Genomic DNA, 20,648 nt, shown 5'->3' on the forward strand with positions numbered 1-20,648 from the left:
TAATTGGTCTCCGTGGATAGGATTTTTACGTTTGGAAAATCGAAAGAGTGCCCTGTTGTGTTAGCATGTGTGGCTAGAGAACATCTATCAGGGTGTAACCTAATGTCACTCTTGTGAAGAGTCAAGCGGCTAGAAACTTTTTGGGAGGTGTGACCTATATAAGAACCTTCACAGCCCAAACAATTAAGTTTGTAGACAACATCACTTTTATCTAAGTTTGGTACTTTATCTTTCAATGATTTGTACAAAGATCCCACAACTAGAGTGCTTTTATAAGCAATTTTTACATTTGGTAGGTATTGAGCAAAAATTCTGGTCAATTTGGGAGAGACGTCCTTAATAAATGAAAGTGATACAAAAGATATATTAGAAATATTGTTAGTCTGTGAGTGGGAATCAGAGCTAACTTTCATAGCACCTGTATTTTGGGGAGGGTTTACTTGTGTGTTGAGTATGGCAGAGGATGTGTTAAAGATGATTTTCCTAAGTAAGGATTCGGGGTAAGAATTATCTAGGAACAACTGTAAAAGGATGTTGAGATTCTTCTCTCTAAAAACAGGGTCAGCTAGTTTACGAACTCGTGTAGTCATTTGTTTGACTAGATTAATTTTCATGCTTGACTTGTGGTAAGAGTGGTAGTTGAGATATCTTTCAGAGTTACACTTTTTTCTATACCAATCAATTGTAATGATGTTATCCAGTTCTCTAATAAACATTGTCTCGAGAAAAGGAACAGATTGGTTTTGATTTTTTTTTTCAAGAGTAAATTGAATGTGGGGGTCATAGCTATTGAAAATGTCTAAGAGCTCAAATTCTAAACCTTGTGGGCACGACATAATAATGTCATCAACATACTTTTTAATAAAAGAAACATTGAAAGGAACAACCTGAAGAATAATATCCAACAGATCATCCATTACATATGTAGCTAGAATTGGAGAGATACTGGCTCCCATAGGAGTGCCAAAGGTTTGTTTATAATATTTGTTATTGAACAAGAAGCAAGTGGAATTAAACAAGAACTCTATCATCTCAATAAACATATCGTAATCGATGCTACATACTTGTGAAATTTTATTCCAGTGTTTATGAATAGATCGGAGAACGGCATTTAAGTAAACATTACTGAAGAGGGAGACCACATCTAGACTAACGAGAACATAATTATGTGGTAATACAGTTCTGTTAAATAACTCAACAACTTGAAAAAAATCTCTGATGTAGTAATCATTATTTGAATCATAAGCTTTGGTCAAAATATTGGTGAGAAAGCCTGCAATATGTTCAGTTGGTGAGCCTATGGAGGAAACTATAGGTCTCATAGTTAAGCTAGGTTTATGGATTTTAGGGAGGGTGTAGAATTTTGCAACAACACTTTTATAGGATGAGAGTCTCTTTTTTGTGTTCAAATCAATTTGTTTCTGTTGCCAAAGGCGTTTTATTATGGCATTAGATTTATTTTGAATATTACTAGTTGGGTCACTAGGGAGGGTTATGTAGGATGAACCCTGATCAAGAATCTCTTGAGAAAGTTTAAAGTAATCATCTTTCAACATTATTACGGTAACATTACCTTTGTCGGATTGAGTCACTACTAACTCAGGGTGAGATTTGAGGAAGCGTTTTACCAAATGTAAAAATTGCTTATAAAAGCACTCTAGTTGTGGGATCTTTGTACAAGTCATTGAAAAATAAAGTACCAAACTTAGATAAAAGTGATGTTGTCTACAAACTTAATTGTTTGGGCTGTGAAGGTTCTTATATAGGTCACACCTCCCAAAAAGTTTCTAGCCGCTTGACTCTTCACAAGAGTGACATTAGGTTACACCCTGATAGATGTTCTCTAGCCACACATGCTAACACAACAGGGCACTCTTTCGATTTTCCAAATGTAAAAATCCTATCCACGGAGACCAATTATTTAAAAAGATTGTTTCTCGAGATGGCTTTCATTTTTCAAGAAAAAGAAACTATTAACAAAAAGACAGATACCAATAATTTAAGCAACTTATATTCATTATTGTTAACTTTGGATAAACACGAATCTACTAATACAGACAATTCATCATCAACAATATAAGTTTAATTATATACGAGATATACAATACCTCTACTACTTCTTCTAAAATAAGTCTTTTTACCTTTTCTGTTTCAAGTTCAGCGTCTATCAGGTATACTATTACCTTTACATTGTTATCATTAAGATCTAAAGTTTCAATCGTTTTAAGTTAGCACTAACGAATTCACAACCAATTCTTTGTTTCTGATAAGAATGTTTATAACCTAAATTTTATTTTATGACATGTTCTGTAATTATTTTAACATAATTTTATTTAAGTGTTCATGTATATGTGTTTTAAAGTGTTTTAAATATTTATTTGTTAAAGAACGTTTTTTAAAAAACAATTTTGGATAGTTTTCACCATCATTTGTAGGGGTCAAATGAGTTGCTCATTTCATTTGATTAACATCACGACAACCAACCTCAATTAGTGTAAGATGCAAAATAATTTCTTTTCTGTATTTTGTACTAATTTTGTTTATTGTAGCACCCTGATGATGCAAATAAAGATTTGCGAAAGCTTGATTTACTAAAAAGAGTACTTCTTTGTCCTATCTTCCGCTGCACACCCAAATATTTGAGTTTTGTATATATATATATATATATATATATATATATATAAGCTAAATACCCCAGAGAATACAGAAAGGGACCTGCTACAAATTTAACTCCTGATGAATATAATCTGCTGGTCAAATGGTTATTTTATATTTCTGATCGTGGTTTTCCAGCAACAAAGCTTCAGCTCATTGATTCTATAGAATTAATTTTCTAACTTAACAAACATAAAAATAATTTCAAAAATGGAAGACCTGGCAAAAAGTGGTATTCTTGCTTTCTACAAAGACATCCAGAGTTGACACATAGAGTCGCGGCGCAAAACCTAACCACCGGGAGGTCATCTGTCAGTCAAAAATATTTACGCCGCTGGTTTATAATAATAATAATAGTCTCCCGTTTTATACGCTTGCATATATGTATATATATATATATATATATATATATATATATATATATATATATATATAGCAGTGCTACGCTTCAACCGCCTATTATTACCCCTGGTTTTACCCAAGGTACTCATTTTATTCAGGCTGTGTCGACCTGGGGCCTATAGACATTTTTAAAAATGTCTAGTTGTTCTTGCCGGCGGTAGGATTCGAACTCCGGACCATCGGCATGCGAGGCAAGCATCCTACCGCTTGCGCTACGCAGGCCCACATCATATGGTATATTAAATCGTATCTTGAAGAGAATAATTATTACGACATTTTTAATGATCCTAAACGAGTATTTAATGCTGAGGAGTCGGCTTTTTATATGAATCCTTAAGGAAGCCGAGTTCTTACACGCAAGGGAGATTCCACTGTCTACAGCCATCTACCAAATGACGAGAAAGAGTACCTAACTGTTTTTATGACAGTACACTAAGCAGGAAACAGCAAGGTATACCTGCTTCTATGCCAGTTTTGCAATTGGTAAAAGTGAAAGTGGATGGATGATCGCGGAAACTTTCTATGAGTATATAACAAACGTTTTATATCCTTGGGCTGTGGAAAATGAAATTGAGTTTTCAATTATATTTTTCGTTGATGGACATGCTAGTCACTTGACTCCTCTTAGTGATTTTTGTACTAAAAGAGAAATTATTCTTATTGCATTGCATGCTAATTCGATACATATTACGCAGCCGATGGATGTACCAGTTTTTAGACCCCTAAAGAATTGCTGGAGATATGAAGTAAACAAATGAAGAATACAAAACAATGATTCAAAAATGAAGGAGAATTTTGGACCATTTCTAGCAAAAGCCATAGAGAATTCCATTACTCCGAAAATTATATTGAATGGTTTTCGTGCTGCTGGTTTGTGCCCATTCAACGCCGATGCAATCAACTACCAAAAATATTTTAAGTCAAATAATACAGAAATTCACAATAATTTATTCCCCGTAGAAGAAAGACTACAAGAAATAACACTTCAACAAATGTTAGAGACCTACATTGACCCTGGCTTGTTACAAGAATTTAATGCAGCAGACTCGGATACGTGGAACGGAAATATGCAATATTTAAGTCTTTTTCAAGTTTGGCTGCAGATCAAAAATGAAAAACAACTCAAAACATTTATCGTTCTCAAATTAAATGACCCTGAAATCTCAACAACAGAAGAAGATCGTTCAGATAACAGGGAGAACATCATAGATAAATGCAATACAAATAAAGATCCATAACCAGATTTTGATGTGGATACTTATCCACCAGGTCCAGATATTGTAGTTGTTAAACTCGATTTTTAATGTTATTGATACAGCTACTTTAGATTAAAACTTACAACAGAGTCTCCTTGAAAAATCACCTGAAAAATATATACCAATTGATGGAAAAAGTCCTACTCCATTTAAGAAGGGACTGTTTTGGCCAGACAAACCATGTTCTAAAGAAACGAAAAAAAAGAGTCGGTGAAAAGTTGCCTTCTGTTGCAACTTCCACTCAGTAGAAACAATACAATTTAAAGAAAAAAAGGGAAAAAGAATTCAAAGAACAGTAAAATCAAGAGCGAAAACGAAAACGAGACAAAAAGAAGATTCTGTAAGAAAAAAAAACAAGCGGAATTAAAAGGAAAATTCAGATTCTGATGAAAAAAGATTCTGAAAGAAAAAGAAACAAAACGAAATTTCAAGGAAAATTTAAATTCTGAAACATCTCTATCTAATAAGCAATTAAATTTGGAATCTGATAGTGGTGATGACATTCCAGCTGTTATTCAAACATTCAACAAATCTCATTTAAAAGAAGGTGACATGTTATTGTTATTTATGAAGATCAACACAAGGTGGGAAAAATAAAAGAAGTAGAACAAAATAAGGCGTTTGTTAGTGTTATGGTAAACAGCAACTTTAATTCGTGGAAATGCCCAAATAAAGAGGACGCAATATGATATGATCATACTGATATTGTGGAGAAGATCGACGAACCAGCAAGTTTAAATAATCGTGGAATGTACAGAGTTCCAGAAATATTAAAGTTTCTGTTTTAATTAGATATTTGAATAAATAAGTTAATTTTTTTTATTTAAATACCTAGAAAAAGAGTCCATTTGTATACCTAGCGAAGGGATGGGCGTAGGTATACAAAATTTTAAAACTGACCATAATTTTTTATTTCGATTTTTGAAATGTTTCATAATTTTTTGTACGGGAAACGTTAAAAAGATCTTACTTACGACTGCAATAAAGAATGTATATATATACGCCGGTATTTAGGCGCCGCGCCCTTCCGATAGGGATCTATGGAGGAGTATCACCGAGCCGCAAGCCATTATCTCTTGCCGTACTGCTCCATCATAGGCAGATCAGACACCAGCATATTCTAGTCTAAGCCGCAGATTCATTTTAGAATTTTAAACTACCGCGTTAGCCTTTTTTATTTTTCTGTACACCGAGCCGAGGCTCGACCCCACATCCACTTAATCATTTGACAGTGAAGCGAATGAGAATCGGCCGCCTGACCTGCTTGACTACCTGGCCGACATAAAGTAAAGTATGTAAACAGCTTAAAAAAGATACACCAACAAAAGCTGCTGCTGATTAGAAATTTGATTTAAAATATTCTTCTTCTTCTTAACATGCCATACACCAAAGTGCGTAGGCGACTATCTCATTACTAGAATTTTGTTCTTGGCGGCGTGACACAGCTCGCCTGTATTGTGTATTCCTGTCCATTCTTTAATATTTCTTAACCAGGATAATTGTTTGCGGCCGGCTCCTCTCCTACCTTCGATCTTCCCTTGTAGGATTAACTGTGGTATTTCATATTTTGCTCCTCTCAATATGTGCCCAAGGTAACCAATCTTGCGTTTTTTAATTAATTTAAAGAGTTCTCTTTCCACGCCGGCTCTCTTAAGGACGTCATCGTTTCGAACTCTATCCACCCAAGGTATGCGCATCATTCTTCTTAATGACCACATTTCAAATGCTTCAAGTTTGTTGATAGATGTTTTTTTCAAAGTCCACGTTTCCATGCCATAAAGCAAGATGGACCATATGTAGCACTTGACCATTCTGTAGCGTATTTCGAAATGTAGGTTTTGATAACATAGGACCAGTCTGAATTTCACAAAAGCTTGTCTTGCCATTTGTATTCGGGTTTTTATCTCTTGTTGTGGATCCGATAGGTCATTGATTGTGGTGCCAAGGTATTTAAAAGTTTTCACGCGTTTTATGCGATCGTCACCTATGCATATTATCGGGTTTTCTGGAGGGTTTCTGCTAATGACCATATATTTCGTTTTCAAAATGTTGATTTTGAGGCCATATTTTTTACCTATGCTATTCACCCTATCAAGTAATAACTGCTGATCTTCCAATTTATCAGTTATAATCACTGTGTCGTCCACATAGCGTAGGTTGCTAATTGGTATGCCGTTCACCTTAATGCCTAATTCCGTGTCTTCTAATGCTTCCGCAAATATATTTTCAACATATAAATTAAAACGCATCGGAGAGAGTATGCAGCCTTGGCGGACACCTTTCCGGATTTCAAATTCATCCGTATATTGGTCTTGATCAATCCTCACCTTTGCCATTTGGTTCCAGTATAGATTCTGAATAATTCTGATCTCCTTCTGGTCAATGTTGGCCCTATGTAGTAGTTCCATCATGATATCATGTTTAACATTGTCTAATGCCTTCTCGTAGTCGATGAAGGTGAGGTAGACATCTTTTCGTTGATCTAAACAGTTTTGTATTAAAGTGTTCAAACATAAAATTGCCTCTCTTGTTCCTAGTCCTCCCTTAAAACCGAATTGTGTTGACCCGCTAAGTTCTTCTAGTATCTTGTACATTCTTGAGTGTAATATCCTAAGGAAGAGTTTCAGCAAGTGGCTCATTAAACTGATTAAGCGGTGTTCATTGCATTTTGTGGCATTAGCTGTTTTTGGGATCATCACAAAGGATGACTGCAGCCATTCTCACGGAATGTAACCAGTATCATAAATTCTATTGAACAGCTTTACCAAGATTTCGATATTCTCCTCGTCTAATAGTTTTATTGCTTCTATATTAATTTCATCTGGACCTGTTGCTTTATGCATCTTTGTGGTTCTAAAATTTAAAATTTAAAATATTATGAAATTGTAATTATTAATTAATATAAAGCTTCGCGCTAGTCTACAGTACCGCCTACTAAACCCGTTTTTTGTTTTTTTAATTTTGCCAGTGTTTTGCCAGTGTATATTGCCAGTGAATTAAGCTGTTTTACTTTGAGAAAGTTTTTTTTTTCATCTTCTGATAGTTTACGCCTCATCTCTCAGACACATCAGTTTGAGACCATATTTGTCGGGTTTGTTTGGCATGAACATTTTAAATTTACATCTGCCCCGAAATTGAATTATCATCTCATCGACACATACAGACAGTCTGGCCAACTGAATATCCTTTTTGACAATTTACTACAAACTAAAACTAAATATTTCTGATATTGGAGCATTTGGATTAGCTTGTTGGCGCTGTTTTTGTTCGTTGGAATTATCAAAACAAAGACAAGCTAACGGGACCACAAACCAATCTTTACACATAACACAGCAAAAAATGTCTCTTCCGGTACCGTTTGTAACAAAAATGGTGCGAATACTCTCATGATTTGAGTTGAAAATGGCAGTACAAATAAGCATACCCAAAAATGCTTTCATTTAAATCAAATTCGTGTCACAAATTTCACTTCTATCGGCTCTTTTTTATTTTTCCGATAACCACAGATTTTAGCGTTGGTCCAGGAAATAATTTGCTTAATCATCATGCTGTAGAAAATAGTAAGTTCTAAACATCTAAAGGGGATGCATAAGTTGTATAACTATATTATGTTTCAAAGTTCTCCCTCGTGTAAGTTTAACTTTTTGTGTCGCCTATTTAAAACGATTTTTGCCGAAAATATTACCTGGATCAGATGAGTCATTTTCCTTAATATTTTTGTCTTCGTCACTCTCTTCCGATATTTCTATGCTGTATAGTGCTCACTTTCGATAGCACAATCATATTCTGCATTTACTGCATTCCCTATTTCACTTCCATTACTATTAAATTCTTGGTACCTTTTCGTAACTGTTTTTTCATAATGATCATCCATAAAATGCACACTCTTGGAGAAATGCGCTTTATTACTCATTTTGACCACTTTTGACTATTACAACTTAACAGTAAGCAGATAACCCACGTTTAATAATAGTTACTCTTATACTGATGATAGACAATAATATTCTCCAGACTTTTAAAAGATTAGTGTAGGATTCGGAAGATTAAGATTATACACTTTTATGTCTTGGGGCTTTTCCAAGTATAACTTAGCTTTCATACGTAAGATTAACTTTCAAAGCCATCTGATTTTAAAGGTAATTGCTTTAGCTGTAAAAAACTTTGCAACATTACTTTACCTTTATTAATAAAAAAGTTATAACAACTAAAAATTAAGAAATATAAGAAGTATAAAAGGAGTCAAAATCCATTAAGACCATTTTCTGATTAGAGCTATATGTGGAACGTTACAAAAAGATAACGAACTGAGAAAAACAAATTCAAAAGGAAAAATGGATATGATATAGAAAATCTAAGCGAGGTGTAAATAAAGAGAAAGTATATCAATAAAATAAATAAAGGGCTACTATCCCAGAAAGAAGAAGAGAAACGAATAAAACAAGTGTGACAAGCTACAAGGGAGATTATAACTATAGCAAATGATAAAATTATTCCACAAAAGAGCCAAGTAAAAGCAGGGCTGAATTGGTTTGATAAAGAATGCCTTAAAATAGCAAATAATATTTGTAGATACCATCTGTCAAAATGGACAATAAGATTGCCTTTTAATCGTCTTTTTATCATATTTTAATATCTATTATGCCATTTCCGACGAAGACGAATTCAAAGAAATAAAAACTTTAAAATATATTTTTTTCACACTTTATTTACACTGATACATACGTAACTTCAAATATTTAGCAACTTACTTTATACTGCTGGTGAGCGCGTAGGTACTTCATACTGTCATTTTTATAAAAATTCACTCTTAAAATTTTTCCCAATTGAGTGTATCCTAAAGAAGTGAAACTTTAAAAACATGAACTAACATTCAATTCTACCCAAAAAGGTAGCTAGTCTTTTTTTACATAAAAAAAGTACACCGTTTTCGAAATAAACGTATTTTCTTAATGATGTATGTCTCTATTTAATTTTTTGAACGTTAATGGCAACGTCAAGAAGTAACTACGAATTTATTTATTATTAGTTGTCAAAGTGCAGTGCGAGTCATTATTTGTCAAAGTGCTAATAAGTTTTTTATAAACCACTTAAGATAAAGGTAAAATGCCACATCATAGTGAATTTTCTAATGTAGAAAGGCGCGATATGATATGTTTGTATGCCAAGGAAAAATTTTGTGCTCGAAAAGCAGCTCAACGCTATTTCGAACTTTATTCCAATAGAAGGCAACCAAACCATAAAACTATTAGATCACTGTTCGACAGATTATGCGAAACAAGGTCATTTCATCCTAAAAACAGTAATACTGGAAGACCGAGACTAATTGATGCGGATATGGAGGATGAAATTGTTGTGCATATTGCAGAAGACCCAGAAAACAATAAAAGGCTTCTTATACCCATGGCCAGCACACAGTCCCGAACTAAATCCCCTAGACTTTCAGTTGTGGGGCTACCTAAAGTCACTTATAAAAAAAATAAATGACCGTCAAGAGTTATGGCAAAATATTTTAGAGGGAGTTAACGTAATTAGAGCCCAAAGAAACTCATTATTTAAAATAAGACAAAACTTACACAAAAAATTTAGACTATGTAGTTTATCTGATGGTGAACGTTTTGAACACTGATTGTAATTTTTTTTTGTTTTGTTTTAAATTATTCACTTTGACAATTGTTTTATATTTACTTCATTGTTTTTAATTTAATTTAATTATTTCTGATTTTTTGGGAATGGGGTGGCGTATGCTAGCTTGTGTAAATGGAGACCGGACCGCAGCATATTTCACACAACAAAAAATTCTCATTCAGCGCGAGGTCAACAGGCTTGGTATAGATCGAGTACCATACTAGAGCAGCATACTTACCTGCCCTAAAACAGATTTGTCCTGTCACTTTCTCATACAACTCGTGCCGGATTTACACCTCTGATAGGTTCGTTTCTATCGCATCATATTCTGACTGCAAGCAGCGGTGCCATCCTTAATTAATTATATAATTTTTTTTTAATATTTTTAAAATATTAAGGATGGCATACATGGGGTTTTTAATATATATTAAGGTAGGTATTAATTTCAATATATAGCAAATTGTTTTTAACATCTGCGTAACCTTCTTGCTAAAATTCTTTAACATTTAGAAACTTCTTACAGAAAACAGATAAAAGACAAACAAAAATGCTTTCTACCTCCTTGTTAAATGAATAATTTTGGGAGGATATTGACTATGCTTTTATTCGAAATTTTATAAAGCCACATCAAACAGGATTAGGGATTAGAGCCCAGGAAAAATTAAAATGGAAAATGGGGAGCTTCTAAACTAATCTCTTTTCAAAAAAGAACAACATGAATTAAATTTATTTTACAATTGGTACAGGATATTTAATCACAGGGAGAAGATTATGAATATTTCAATTAAAAAAAGTATTTCAATAAAACTGCTCGTATTCAATAAAACTGGTAACTTCCTAAACAAATATTTTTTAACATTCGTAAAACACGTCTAGAATGTTCATTTCTAAGATTAAAATATATACTAATTTGAGATTTTGTTTTTGTATTTATAATTAAATATTTTTAACGTGATTCGATAGGTGTACCTGAACGAGCAAACATCTTTTTTGCTATTCTCGTAAATTACAGTCTTTATAAATAGTTTTTAAACTTTTTTTTTAGTTAGAAAAAACATATAATCCACATCAACCACGCAGGGTTATTAGTGAAGTAACTTAAATAAGAGTTAACAGTAAATCTTTTAAATCAATTATTACATGGTCAGTGTTTATGGTTAAAGTGGTCTTGATGATCTGAGATTCTATATTTTCTTCTTGTTTCTTCGTGGTACTGGCAGTCAATCAGAATATGCTTCACCGTCAATCTGAGATAACAGTTTCTGCAGGTTAGAGAAGATTCTTTGTTAATTAAGAATTTATGGATCAGTGCAGTGGATCCAATTGATCCAAGATGGTCTTCACAAGGGGATAAATCTCATATTGTTTGGTTCCTGAATCTTTCCAGTAGTCTGGCCATATGTTCATAAAGTGGTCTTTAATTAGGTTTTTGAGATCGGAGTATGGATAATTTCTTGATTTGGTTGTGTATTGTGAGTTTTATTCGACTTGTGTTTGCTAGGTTATCCACTTTCTCGTTTCCAGCTATTCCTACATGCGACGGTACCCAGATAAATGCTACTGCTTTTCAAGTTGATTGAATTATATTTATCTCATTTTTTATAGCTCAAAATATTGGATTTGTAGGGTATATTTGTTTTACACCTAATAGAGCATTTAATGAGTCAGTGATGATGACACATTTATTCTCACTACGCGTTTTGAAGAAAATTAAGGCTTTCAAAATGGCTGTGGTCTCGCCTGTGAGAATACAGCAGTTTATAAGTATGGATATAGAGTGAGTAGTGTATTTACAGTAGTATGCAGCAGCGTGTCCGTCATGAGATTTAGAGCAATCACTGAAAATTTGGAGATAATTAGGATAATGATATATCACTTCGGAGTACAAGTGTTGATGAAAATCGGATTTGTAGTTGATTTGGGGTATTTTGTGAGGGATAAGTCAATGGTAAGTGGTTGTTGTCCATGGAGGAAAATTTACACTGACATCCATATCAAAGTTAGAAGATTTTATTCGTTCTTAAAGGGGAGTACTACTTTTAGTTGATTTTGTAGAACCAATACTGGGATGGCAAATTTGGGAGAATACTGGATGTTGTTTCTGTGCTGATATTTTCTCGAGAGGTGGTTCTCTCGCTAAAACTTGTAAGCTACTAGTTCTGGACTAGTTCTGAAGACACCCAGTGCTAATCTCAAAGCTGTAGATTGTATGCTATTTAGTTTTTTTTAAGAAGTTTTGCTTGCAGCACCGTAAGAGATGCAACCGTAATCTAATTTACTTCTAATCTGATGTTATAGAAATTGGAAAGCGGTCACTATTATATAATGAGTTCAAAGTGTTCCATGACAATGTAGTTGAGAGTGATTGACTGCATAAGGATATATCAATGGAGGAAAATGAGCCGTTATAAGAATTAAATCTAGTTGGATTCCCCGTATTAAGTAACAATAAATCAGAACAATCAATTAGCTTTTTCAATAAGTTACCGTATTTATCAGTTTTGTGACTTCTCCATGCCGGGTGGTGGCAGTTCGTATCTACTAAAATTAATTTAGGATGTGGAATTTAGTCTATAAGATTATTTAATTAGTGCATATCTAGATCACTAGGGTGTGGTAAATAAATGTTACATATGTTAATATTTTTATGATAGGTAATAGAGACTGCTACAGCTTCAAGATTGGTACTTAGTGCGATCGGTTTAGCTTTCAGATCAGCTCTAGTGAAAATAACTACTCCACCACCAGCTTGTTGAGCTATTCGATTTTTTTTTTAAACATTGACTATTTTTTAAAATTATATTATTTTGTTTTTGAAGTGGGTTTCTTGAAGACAAAGAATTAAAGGGGAAAGCTCGTCGATTAGTAGTTTAAACTGTTCATAATGGGTATAAAACCCATTTATGTTTCATTGCATTATAAATGTATTAGTCATCCCTTGATTATCCTTCAACTAGAGATGATTCGTCAGTTTCTTCAGGTTTTGGGTTTCTTTTTTGGTTTATATTGTTTAGAGGTATTAAAAACGGATGAGTCGGTTTTTGGGTTGTCTTCGTTAATTTCAGAAGATGACATGTTATGTCTTTTTAGCTATTTAGAATTGACTGCATTATTTAAGGTTATTGGTGTTTCTGGTGTCGTAGTATTTTCAGTGTTATTTACAGCTGGTGTTGTTGTTTTGGAAGAAGAAGACGAAGTGTTTGGATTATCTTTAGACATGTTTTGGATGAGGTCGGTTTCCGTATATTGATATATTTTATCATTAGGTTAATTAGGTTTAGATAATGACGATGTGGTTTGAGTTGAATCTGAGAGGGGAGTTGAAGGGGTGGCATTAGGTTCATGAGGTTTAGATAATGATGATGTATGGGTTGAATCTAAGAGGGTAGATGAATTAGTTTGGTTTGAAATGTGAGCGAATTCTGATTCTCTATGATCAATGATTTTACATTTGGAACAACTGAATCCGTCTATGAAGAGAAATACCCAATAGGAAGTATTATCATGAGGTCAGACTTGACATCCATTTATCTTAATATATTTATAAGAATCAAGAAGAGCATAAACAGTGTTTTTTGAAGAAAGGTATATGCATATATTGTTTACAATTCTGGAGGCAAAAAGTACATTAGTTGGACCCACTAGTGATCCAACAGTTACGTCGTAATCATGGATTTTTGTACCTTCAATGCTGGAAATGACTATTGCTTGTTGTTTTGTTGGATGTTTAAAATAATTTACGACATCTGAGTAACTGTGTTTAGTAGAGTTGTGTGTAGTAATATTGTTGTATGAAGTTATTTTATTAATGTTCTTGATTAGAAGTTGAGCCGGTCCTGTGGCCGGTCTAAAAAACTGGTCAAGACCCAACTGGAATTTTTGTTATCTCTTTACGTAGGTATTATTAAAAGGTTATTTTGCTGTTGTTACAAAAATAATACGAAAAGAAGTGCTACTCGCTTGAGATAATATTGTCAGCACTAACTAGTAGAACTTTGTAGTAGAGGTATAAAATATTAAATTATGATTTGTTTTTACCATTTAAAATGACTGTATTTCGGGACAGCTGATATCGTGGTAGATTTGATCGCTATCAGGGCCGAACTCGTTTTTAAACTTGTTTTGCGAAGCCCTGAGATATATTAAAAATCTAATTAATAATTTGGCGACTGTAATTAATATATAGTATATCTGAATAATGTAAACATTATTCAGATATACGAAATAAAAAAAATTGAATATATTTTTTTGTCTGTTTATTATATTAGAATTCATAAAAATAGAAATTTTATTGAATTTTCTAAATAATTTTTAGACCATAATAATATATACTACTATTATATTACTATACTTAACCAAATTTGGAAATAGGTGCGATGGAATTGACTAACTTTTTTGAAAGTCTAGAAAAAACTTTTGCGTTATGTTGCGGAAGGAATGAAGTTGCTGGTAATAATTTACTCGAGCAAATAGGAAATACCAATTTAGTAATTCTCAATACTGGAGAGGAAACGGTGAAACTTTAACAGGCTTATCGTAATGATAATTTTTACTTCAGTTTAGTAAAAAACAGTTTATTTATTCCAATATGTTATTCATAAATGTTGTCACTTATATAAAATTTTCTATTTGAGTATTACAATTTTTTTACAGATTTTATGGAAGGTCAAATATTCGTTGTACTTACCCCAGGCATAACAGCTACTGAAGTTTTTGGTCCAAGATTAATGGTGCGACCACCATTTCTTACCAACAGATTAAGACCACGACTACCGGGCTCACCACCTGAAATACATCAAAAGATATGAAACTTACTAGAAACTTACTGGAAACTTACCAGAAACTTACTAGGAACTTAACAAAAAATTACTAGAAACTTACTAGAAACTTTAAAAACTTACTAGAGACTTACAAGTAACTTACTAGAAACACACTTTCTATTTCCTTAACTAGTAAGTGGAATGAACATAGTAGAGAACCATAGAAATCAAACAAGGAGATCCTGCAATAACCAAAATAGAAACCTTTCAACCATAGAAATTACTAGAAATATTTCCAGTCCAATTATAGATGGAACAAGCTAGAAGGATGTATACAATAAATAAGAAAATGAGCTAGAGTTAGCTTCATAACTCCTCTACCCGAAATCCAACACGTACCTGCTTTCCCTAGGGACTGTTTAACCTGGTACGATTTTTAGAAATTTGCACAATCACAACAAGAAAAAAAGTGTATTTCCAAAAGAGCCATAATAATCATCTACAGCTTTTTCATAATTTTTTAAGTAAATAAAGGTTGTGATGTGTTGCATACTTTTGCCTCTAATATTGTTCTAAAACTATTTTTTTGTGACATCTTCATGTAATTTACTAATTTTCTGGGAATACGCCACAATTTTAATTTAATATTAAGTTTATTTGACGTTTGGGTTTCCATTTTAATAATCGAAACACACTTGAACGAGGATGTAGAAAAAACTATTATCACGATAAAGATCTCGACTTTACACAAGAAGTGTAAAGAAGATACGGGGCAATAAAAAAAAGGAAACAACATAGATATTACATACACCTCCCGGGAAGAGGTCAGACAGTTGATCAAACGCCAAAAAAGCTCTAGGATCTGACCATATTACGAATAGAGCTCTGAAGAATATGCCAGCAAAGAGATGTAGTGCTTCCAAATCCTCCCCCTTTTTTAAATTTAAATTTAATGTCTGTTTCGTCCCCTTTTTTAAGTGTTTTCTGTGTGTATTCTGTGTGTTTTAAAGTGTCCTCAATTTTAATTTTAATTTTTTAACTTTAATTATTGGACTTTACAATCATTTGCCACATATTACAGCAATACTTTATCAAAGAAATTTGATATTTACAAGTTATTAGAATTGCACACCCACACAATTTGTACATCTAATCTCATTCATTTTCTCAGAACAGTCACCTTCAAAAATAAAATCTCAATAAATAACACATATTTCATAAATATATCTCTAGAATAAATATAAATAACTTTTAAATAACTCAATGGTATAGAACATTACTTTCATCAAACAAACAATTACATTACACCTATCTCTACTTCATTGGATAAAATCTGTCTCCTCAAGAACTTCCCCGTTTACTGTCAAACAATTACAATAGCAGACTTGAGTTCTCCAATCAACAATACAGGATAGTTTAAACCATGTTCTTTCAACCATCAATTAATAGAGTACCGGCATGTAAGTAATGTTTTATTTATTTGTTCATTTATTAATTCGTTACAGTTTAATATATTATTTTACCAATTTGTGGGCCTTACCTTGTCTGCTTAAAGATTTTATTCATTTTGATAAACCACAGACATGTAATATTGGCATAAAAACTGTAATTTATATAATTTATATCATCTATCTTTGTTTATCTTTATTAGACAACACCCTAATATGGGTTTATTATTTCAGCATTTATTTAACTTTGTATCGAGACCTGAAGATGCTTTGCATATTGTAGAAAGCGAAACCGGTCGTCTAGATAGTTAAATTAAATTGATTGTGAGTAAGCCTAATTTATTATTTCTTTTACCTTTTGAAATGGACTCACAAAAGCAACACATTCATGATTTTAATCAACGACATTCTAAGATTAAGACATTTTTCTAGCAGATGGAAGGAATGATCGAAAAACCAGGGGAAAATGGCACATTTTCACAGAATTATCGGCTGATAAGCTTATTACCAGCAATAAGCAAAATTGCAGAGTGAGTCATACTAGTTAGGCTAAAAGAAGAATCAGAAGAAATGGGAATAATACCTGAAGTACACTTCAGATTTAGGTGCGAACACTCATGTCAACTTTAGGTACTGAGTGTAGCAGAATATATCACAAAGAGGTTCAATAAAAAGATATATACAGTTTCCGCTTTCTAGATGTCAGTTAAATATTCGACAGGGTCTGGCACGAAGACCTGTTATATAAAATGAACTAATACAGTTTTAGTGAGGCGATGACAAGTCTTCTCTCATAATACCTAGCCGACAAGAGGTTCAGAGTTCGAATATAGCCAAACCTGTCCGGAGTTGAAGCCATGAAGGCTGGTATGCCACAGAGAGCAGTGTTGTCGCCATATCTGTATATCATATACACAGCAGATACCCCAACCAAACCAGATCGTTGCTAAGTCTATACACAGACGATACAGCTATAGCTACAAAGCTGTACAAAGAGCACTTAACGAACCACAAGATTGGTGTGTATAGTGGAAGATAGCCAATCAACCCTGACAAAACACAGGCCATCATGTAGAAAAATAAAGAGGTGGACCAAATGGGGTCATATCCCTATTCGATACGCAAATTAAATGGTCAAATCAAGCCAAATATCTAAGCGTAACGTAGGACACGAAGCTGATCTTCACAGAACACGACCCAGAAAGCTAAAATAATTAGAAATTAACTCTCGCCATTAATAGGCCGAAAGAGTAAACTGAATAGACTTGAAACCATTATAAAATTTCTTTACTTCAAAGATAATTTAGCTATTGATCGAATAGATCGAACCTATAAGTTATCTCCATATCTTCAAACGTTAAAATTTTTTTTTGCAGAATTCACCGTTTGGAAAACAGAATCAATCATCGACGAAGCAACGATCATATATTATGGGCTACACGGAATAAAGCAGCGCATAATAGGAAAATCAATTATCTTTGGATACAAGTATTGGTGTTGAAGTCCAAGATCTGGATATTTGATTGACTTTCAGGTGTATCAAGGGAACAAAGGACAATATAATAATCATAAAAAAGAATTTGGTTTAGAAAGTGGTATGATCCTGCAATTTTTAGAGAATTTGCCAACATTAGAATGGGGAAAAGTATTGCCCCATCTTATTTGTGCAGATAATTATCTCACTTCTCTCAGGTTGATGGATCATATAAAGAAAGGTGGAATAGGTTACTTTGGTACTATTAGATGAAGTATGTGAGGAGAAGAATCAAGGTGACTGAAGTCATTGAAAGGATAGCCAGACTTAAATGGAGATGGGCAGGACACATAGCTTGAATGACGAATAGACGATGGACAAAGAAGATTATTGGAATGGAAACCAAGGGAAGACAAGAGAAGCTTCGGTCTACCCCTTAAACAATGGGCTGACGATTGAGAAGAAAAAATAAAAACTGGATGAGAGTGGCGCAGGATAGACAGGGTTGGAAACACGCGGAAGAGGCCTATGTTCAGCAGTGGACTTTTTAGGCAGAATGATAAAAGTAAGTGTGTTAATTACACGTTAATTAAATAATTAAAATATAAAATGAAAATAATAGAAGAATACTTAATAAAAAATTAAAATATGTGTGAAGGGACATAACAGATACCATAAAGAAAAAAAAATTATATAAAAACATACCGTAGACACGAACAAAATAGCGAATGAACATCGAGAGGTTCTCAATAAGGATGAACCACAAATAGAAGAAGGAAAAAAGGAGGACCAAAGAAGACTTGAAGAAAAAAAAGGATTTAACATAGCCATTAATAGAAGAGACATAGAAGACTCATGGCAAAACAAAAATCAATGGCATTTAATATAGTCGCTATATATTCACTGCTAAGCATAAAATTAGAGTCGCCTCATAATTTGAATTTAGTTTATAAAGGATTATTCTTTTTGAAATATTTTCGGTTGTAAAGTAGTTTACCAATGGATTGCCTAAAAAAATGTTGTTGCTGTTTCGATAAACGTTTGAGACAAAAACGGCCCCTTACCCTAATTTCTAAGAAAAATTATTAGCACAGTTTTTTTCTGTGGTTTTAACATAAATTTAAATTGTTTTTTGTGTTTCCACTTAAAGTGTATTGCAATGAGCATGAGTTCTGTTGTGGCGGCATTAGAAGATGGCCACGGTCAGCGTAAAGCTGCGAAAAACGCTTGTGTAAGTCTTCAGCGTGTACGACGAGTATGGCGACGATACAAATAGACTGGTCTGCTTCCTCGAAGACCTGGTTTAGGTCGAAGCAGTATTACAACAGTTAGAGATGCCCGTTTTGTCGTTTCTGGTGCTTTGAGAAACCCAACGGTCATGGCTAAATCTTCTGCAAGAAGTGAGAAATATAAGTGTAAGTGAATGAACAGTTAAGAGTCGACTTTACGCTGCTGATTTCGCTGCTCTTCGAAATAGAGGAGCTGAACTGCCGCTTTTCAGTTATGGCATGGGAAGGTATATCGTTTGACGCTCTCACGGAGTTAGTCTTTATTGAGAATGGGACATTGACTGCTCATAGGTACCTGATACAGGTTCTTGAAGACCATGTTTTAGGGTTTAGGGTTATTCTTGGAGACGACTCACAGGGCCCACACTGCTCGGATAGTTACTGAGATATTAATCTCATAGAATATATTTGGGATGATATGAAGAAACAGGCTTCCATGTTTGCAAGCTATTATTACCGCCAGAGGAGGAAATACTCGCTGTTCAAGTTTTTAAAATTTCTTTTGTTTTAATAAAAAGCACAATAAATTAAAATTGTTACTTTTCAATATATAAGTATTATATCAAAATAAAATCGTTTTCCGTAAGCAATCCGTTAGTAAAGTATATTACAACCCAAAATAATTAAAAAGAGAAACAATTGTTAAAAATAAATTAAAAATTACGGGGTGACCCTATTTTTATGCTTGGCAGTATATTTTGATAGAAGATATGTCGAAAAATATAACAAGTTGATAAAATTATTAATGACTTTGAATCATTGTTCTTTTTTATATATTATAAATAATGGACGGACAGGGTCAGAAATGAGGAAGTACTCAGAAGAGCGGGCTTACAGGATGTGGAACTTTTTAATTATGTAAAAAGTAAGAAGACTGCATACTTGGGGCACATTATACGAGGAGAACGATACACTTTTCAGCAACTGATACTCGAAGGGAAAATAGAGGGTAGGAGAGGTCTCGGACGTGAAAAAATGTCATGGCTGCGCAATATTCGACAATGGACAGGAATCCACAGCTATGAAATGCTTCGCAATGCTGCTAAAAACAGAATTATTTAATCCAGAATATTTAACATCTCACCTGACAAGACGATGTACGGTGGACGCCTACGCAGAAATGCATGGCACCTTAAGAAGAAGAAGAATAAATAACATGCTGTTTACTAACTCTATTCAAAATTCGTAAAGTAAACACACGTATTTATTACCAACAATTCATACATACCGTTCATTCCATAAGGTTCCAGAACTCTTCTCTCAGTTAAAACTGATAACGTAAGAGGCGATCTAAACATCAGTTCCCTCAGTACCCCATTTCCACCATAAAACTTGCCTTTTCCTCCTGTGTTAGGTCGCAACATAAACGTACGTACATGCACTGGACATCTTCTTTCCAATATTTCTATATCTGTTATTCTTGTGTTAGTCATATGGGTATGCACACCTGAACAACCATTCCAAGTTGGACCCTAAAATATATATTTCACTTTAAAAGCATTAATTCATTTTTTCAGTTTAAATAATTTTATTTGATAGTAATTTACATTCTATGTTTCGTTCAATGTATATGTATATATATATATATATATATATATATATATATATATATATATATATATATATATATATATATATATATATATATATATTATTTTATTATTATAAGTTACACACTAGATAATATTAGATATAAAAAGTATTTGGTTATTTTAATAAGTTATATACTATAAAAATTA

At 33.3% G+C, this 20,648-nt stretch overlaps 1 protein-coding gene across 2 annotated transcripts in view; it reads right to left on the reverse strand.

The window, feature by feature from the left end:
* The window catches only part of LOC140441296 (5-oxoprolinase), a 401,235-nt gene that overhangs the window by 111,239 nt on the left and 269,348 nt on the right, over nucleotides 1-20,648 (reverse strand). For both annotated transcript variants that reach the window (XM_072531924.1, XM_072531925.1), the window contains exons 16-17: nucleotides 20,138-20,381; nucleotides 14,626-14,723 (exon numbers count right to left, since the gene is read on the reverse strand). In XM_072531924.1, coding sequence (XP_072388025.1) covers nucleotides 14,626-14,723; nucleotides 20,138-20,381 — 342 coding nt within the window. The remainder of the gene's footprint in view (nucleotides 1-14,625; nucleotides 14,724-20,137; nucleotides 20,382-20,648) is intronic.

The sequence above is a fragment of the Diabrotica undecimpunctata genome, chromosome 5 (assembly GCF_040954645.1).
Source record: "Diabrotica undecimpunctata isolate CICGRU chromosome 5, icDiaUnde3, whole genome shotgun sequence".
Taxonomy (NCBI): domain Eukaryota; kingdom Metazoa; phylum Arthropoda; class Insecta; order Coleoptera; family Chrysomelidae; genus Diabrotica; species Diabrotica undecimpunctata.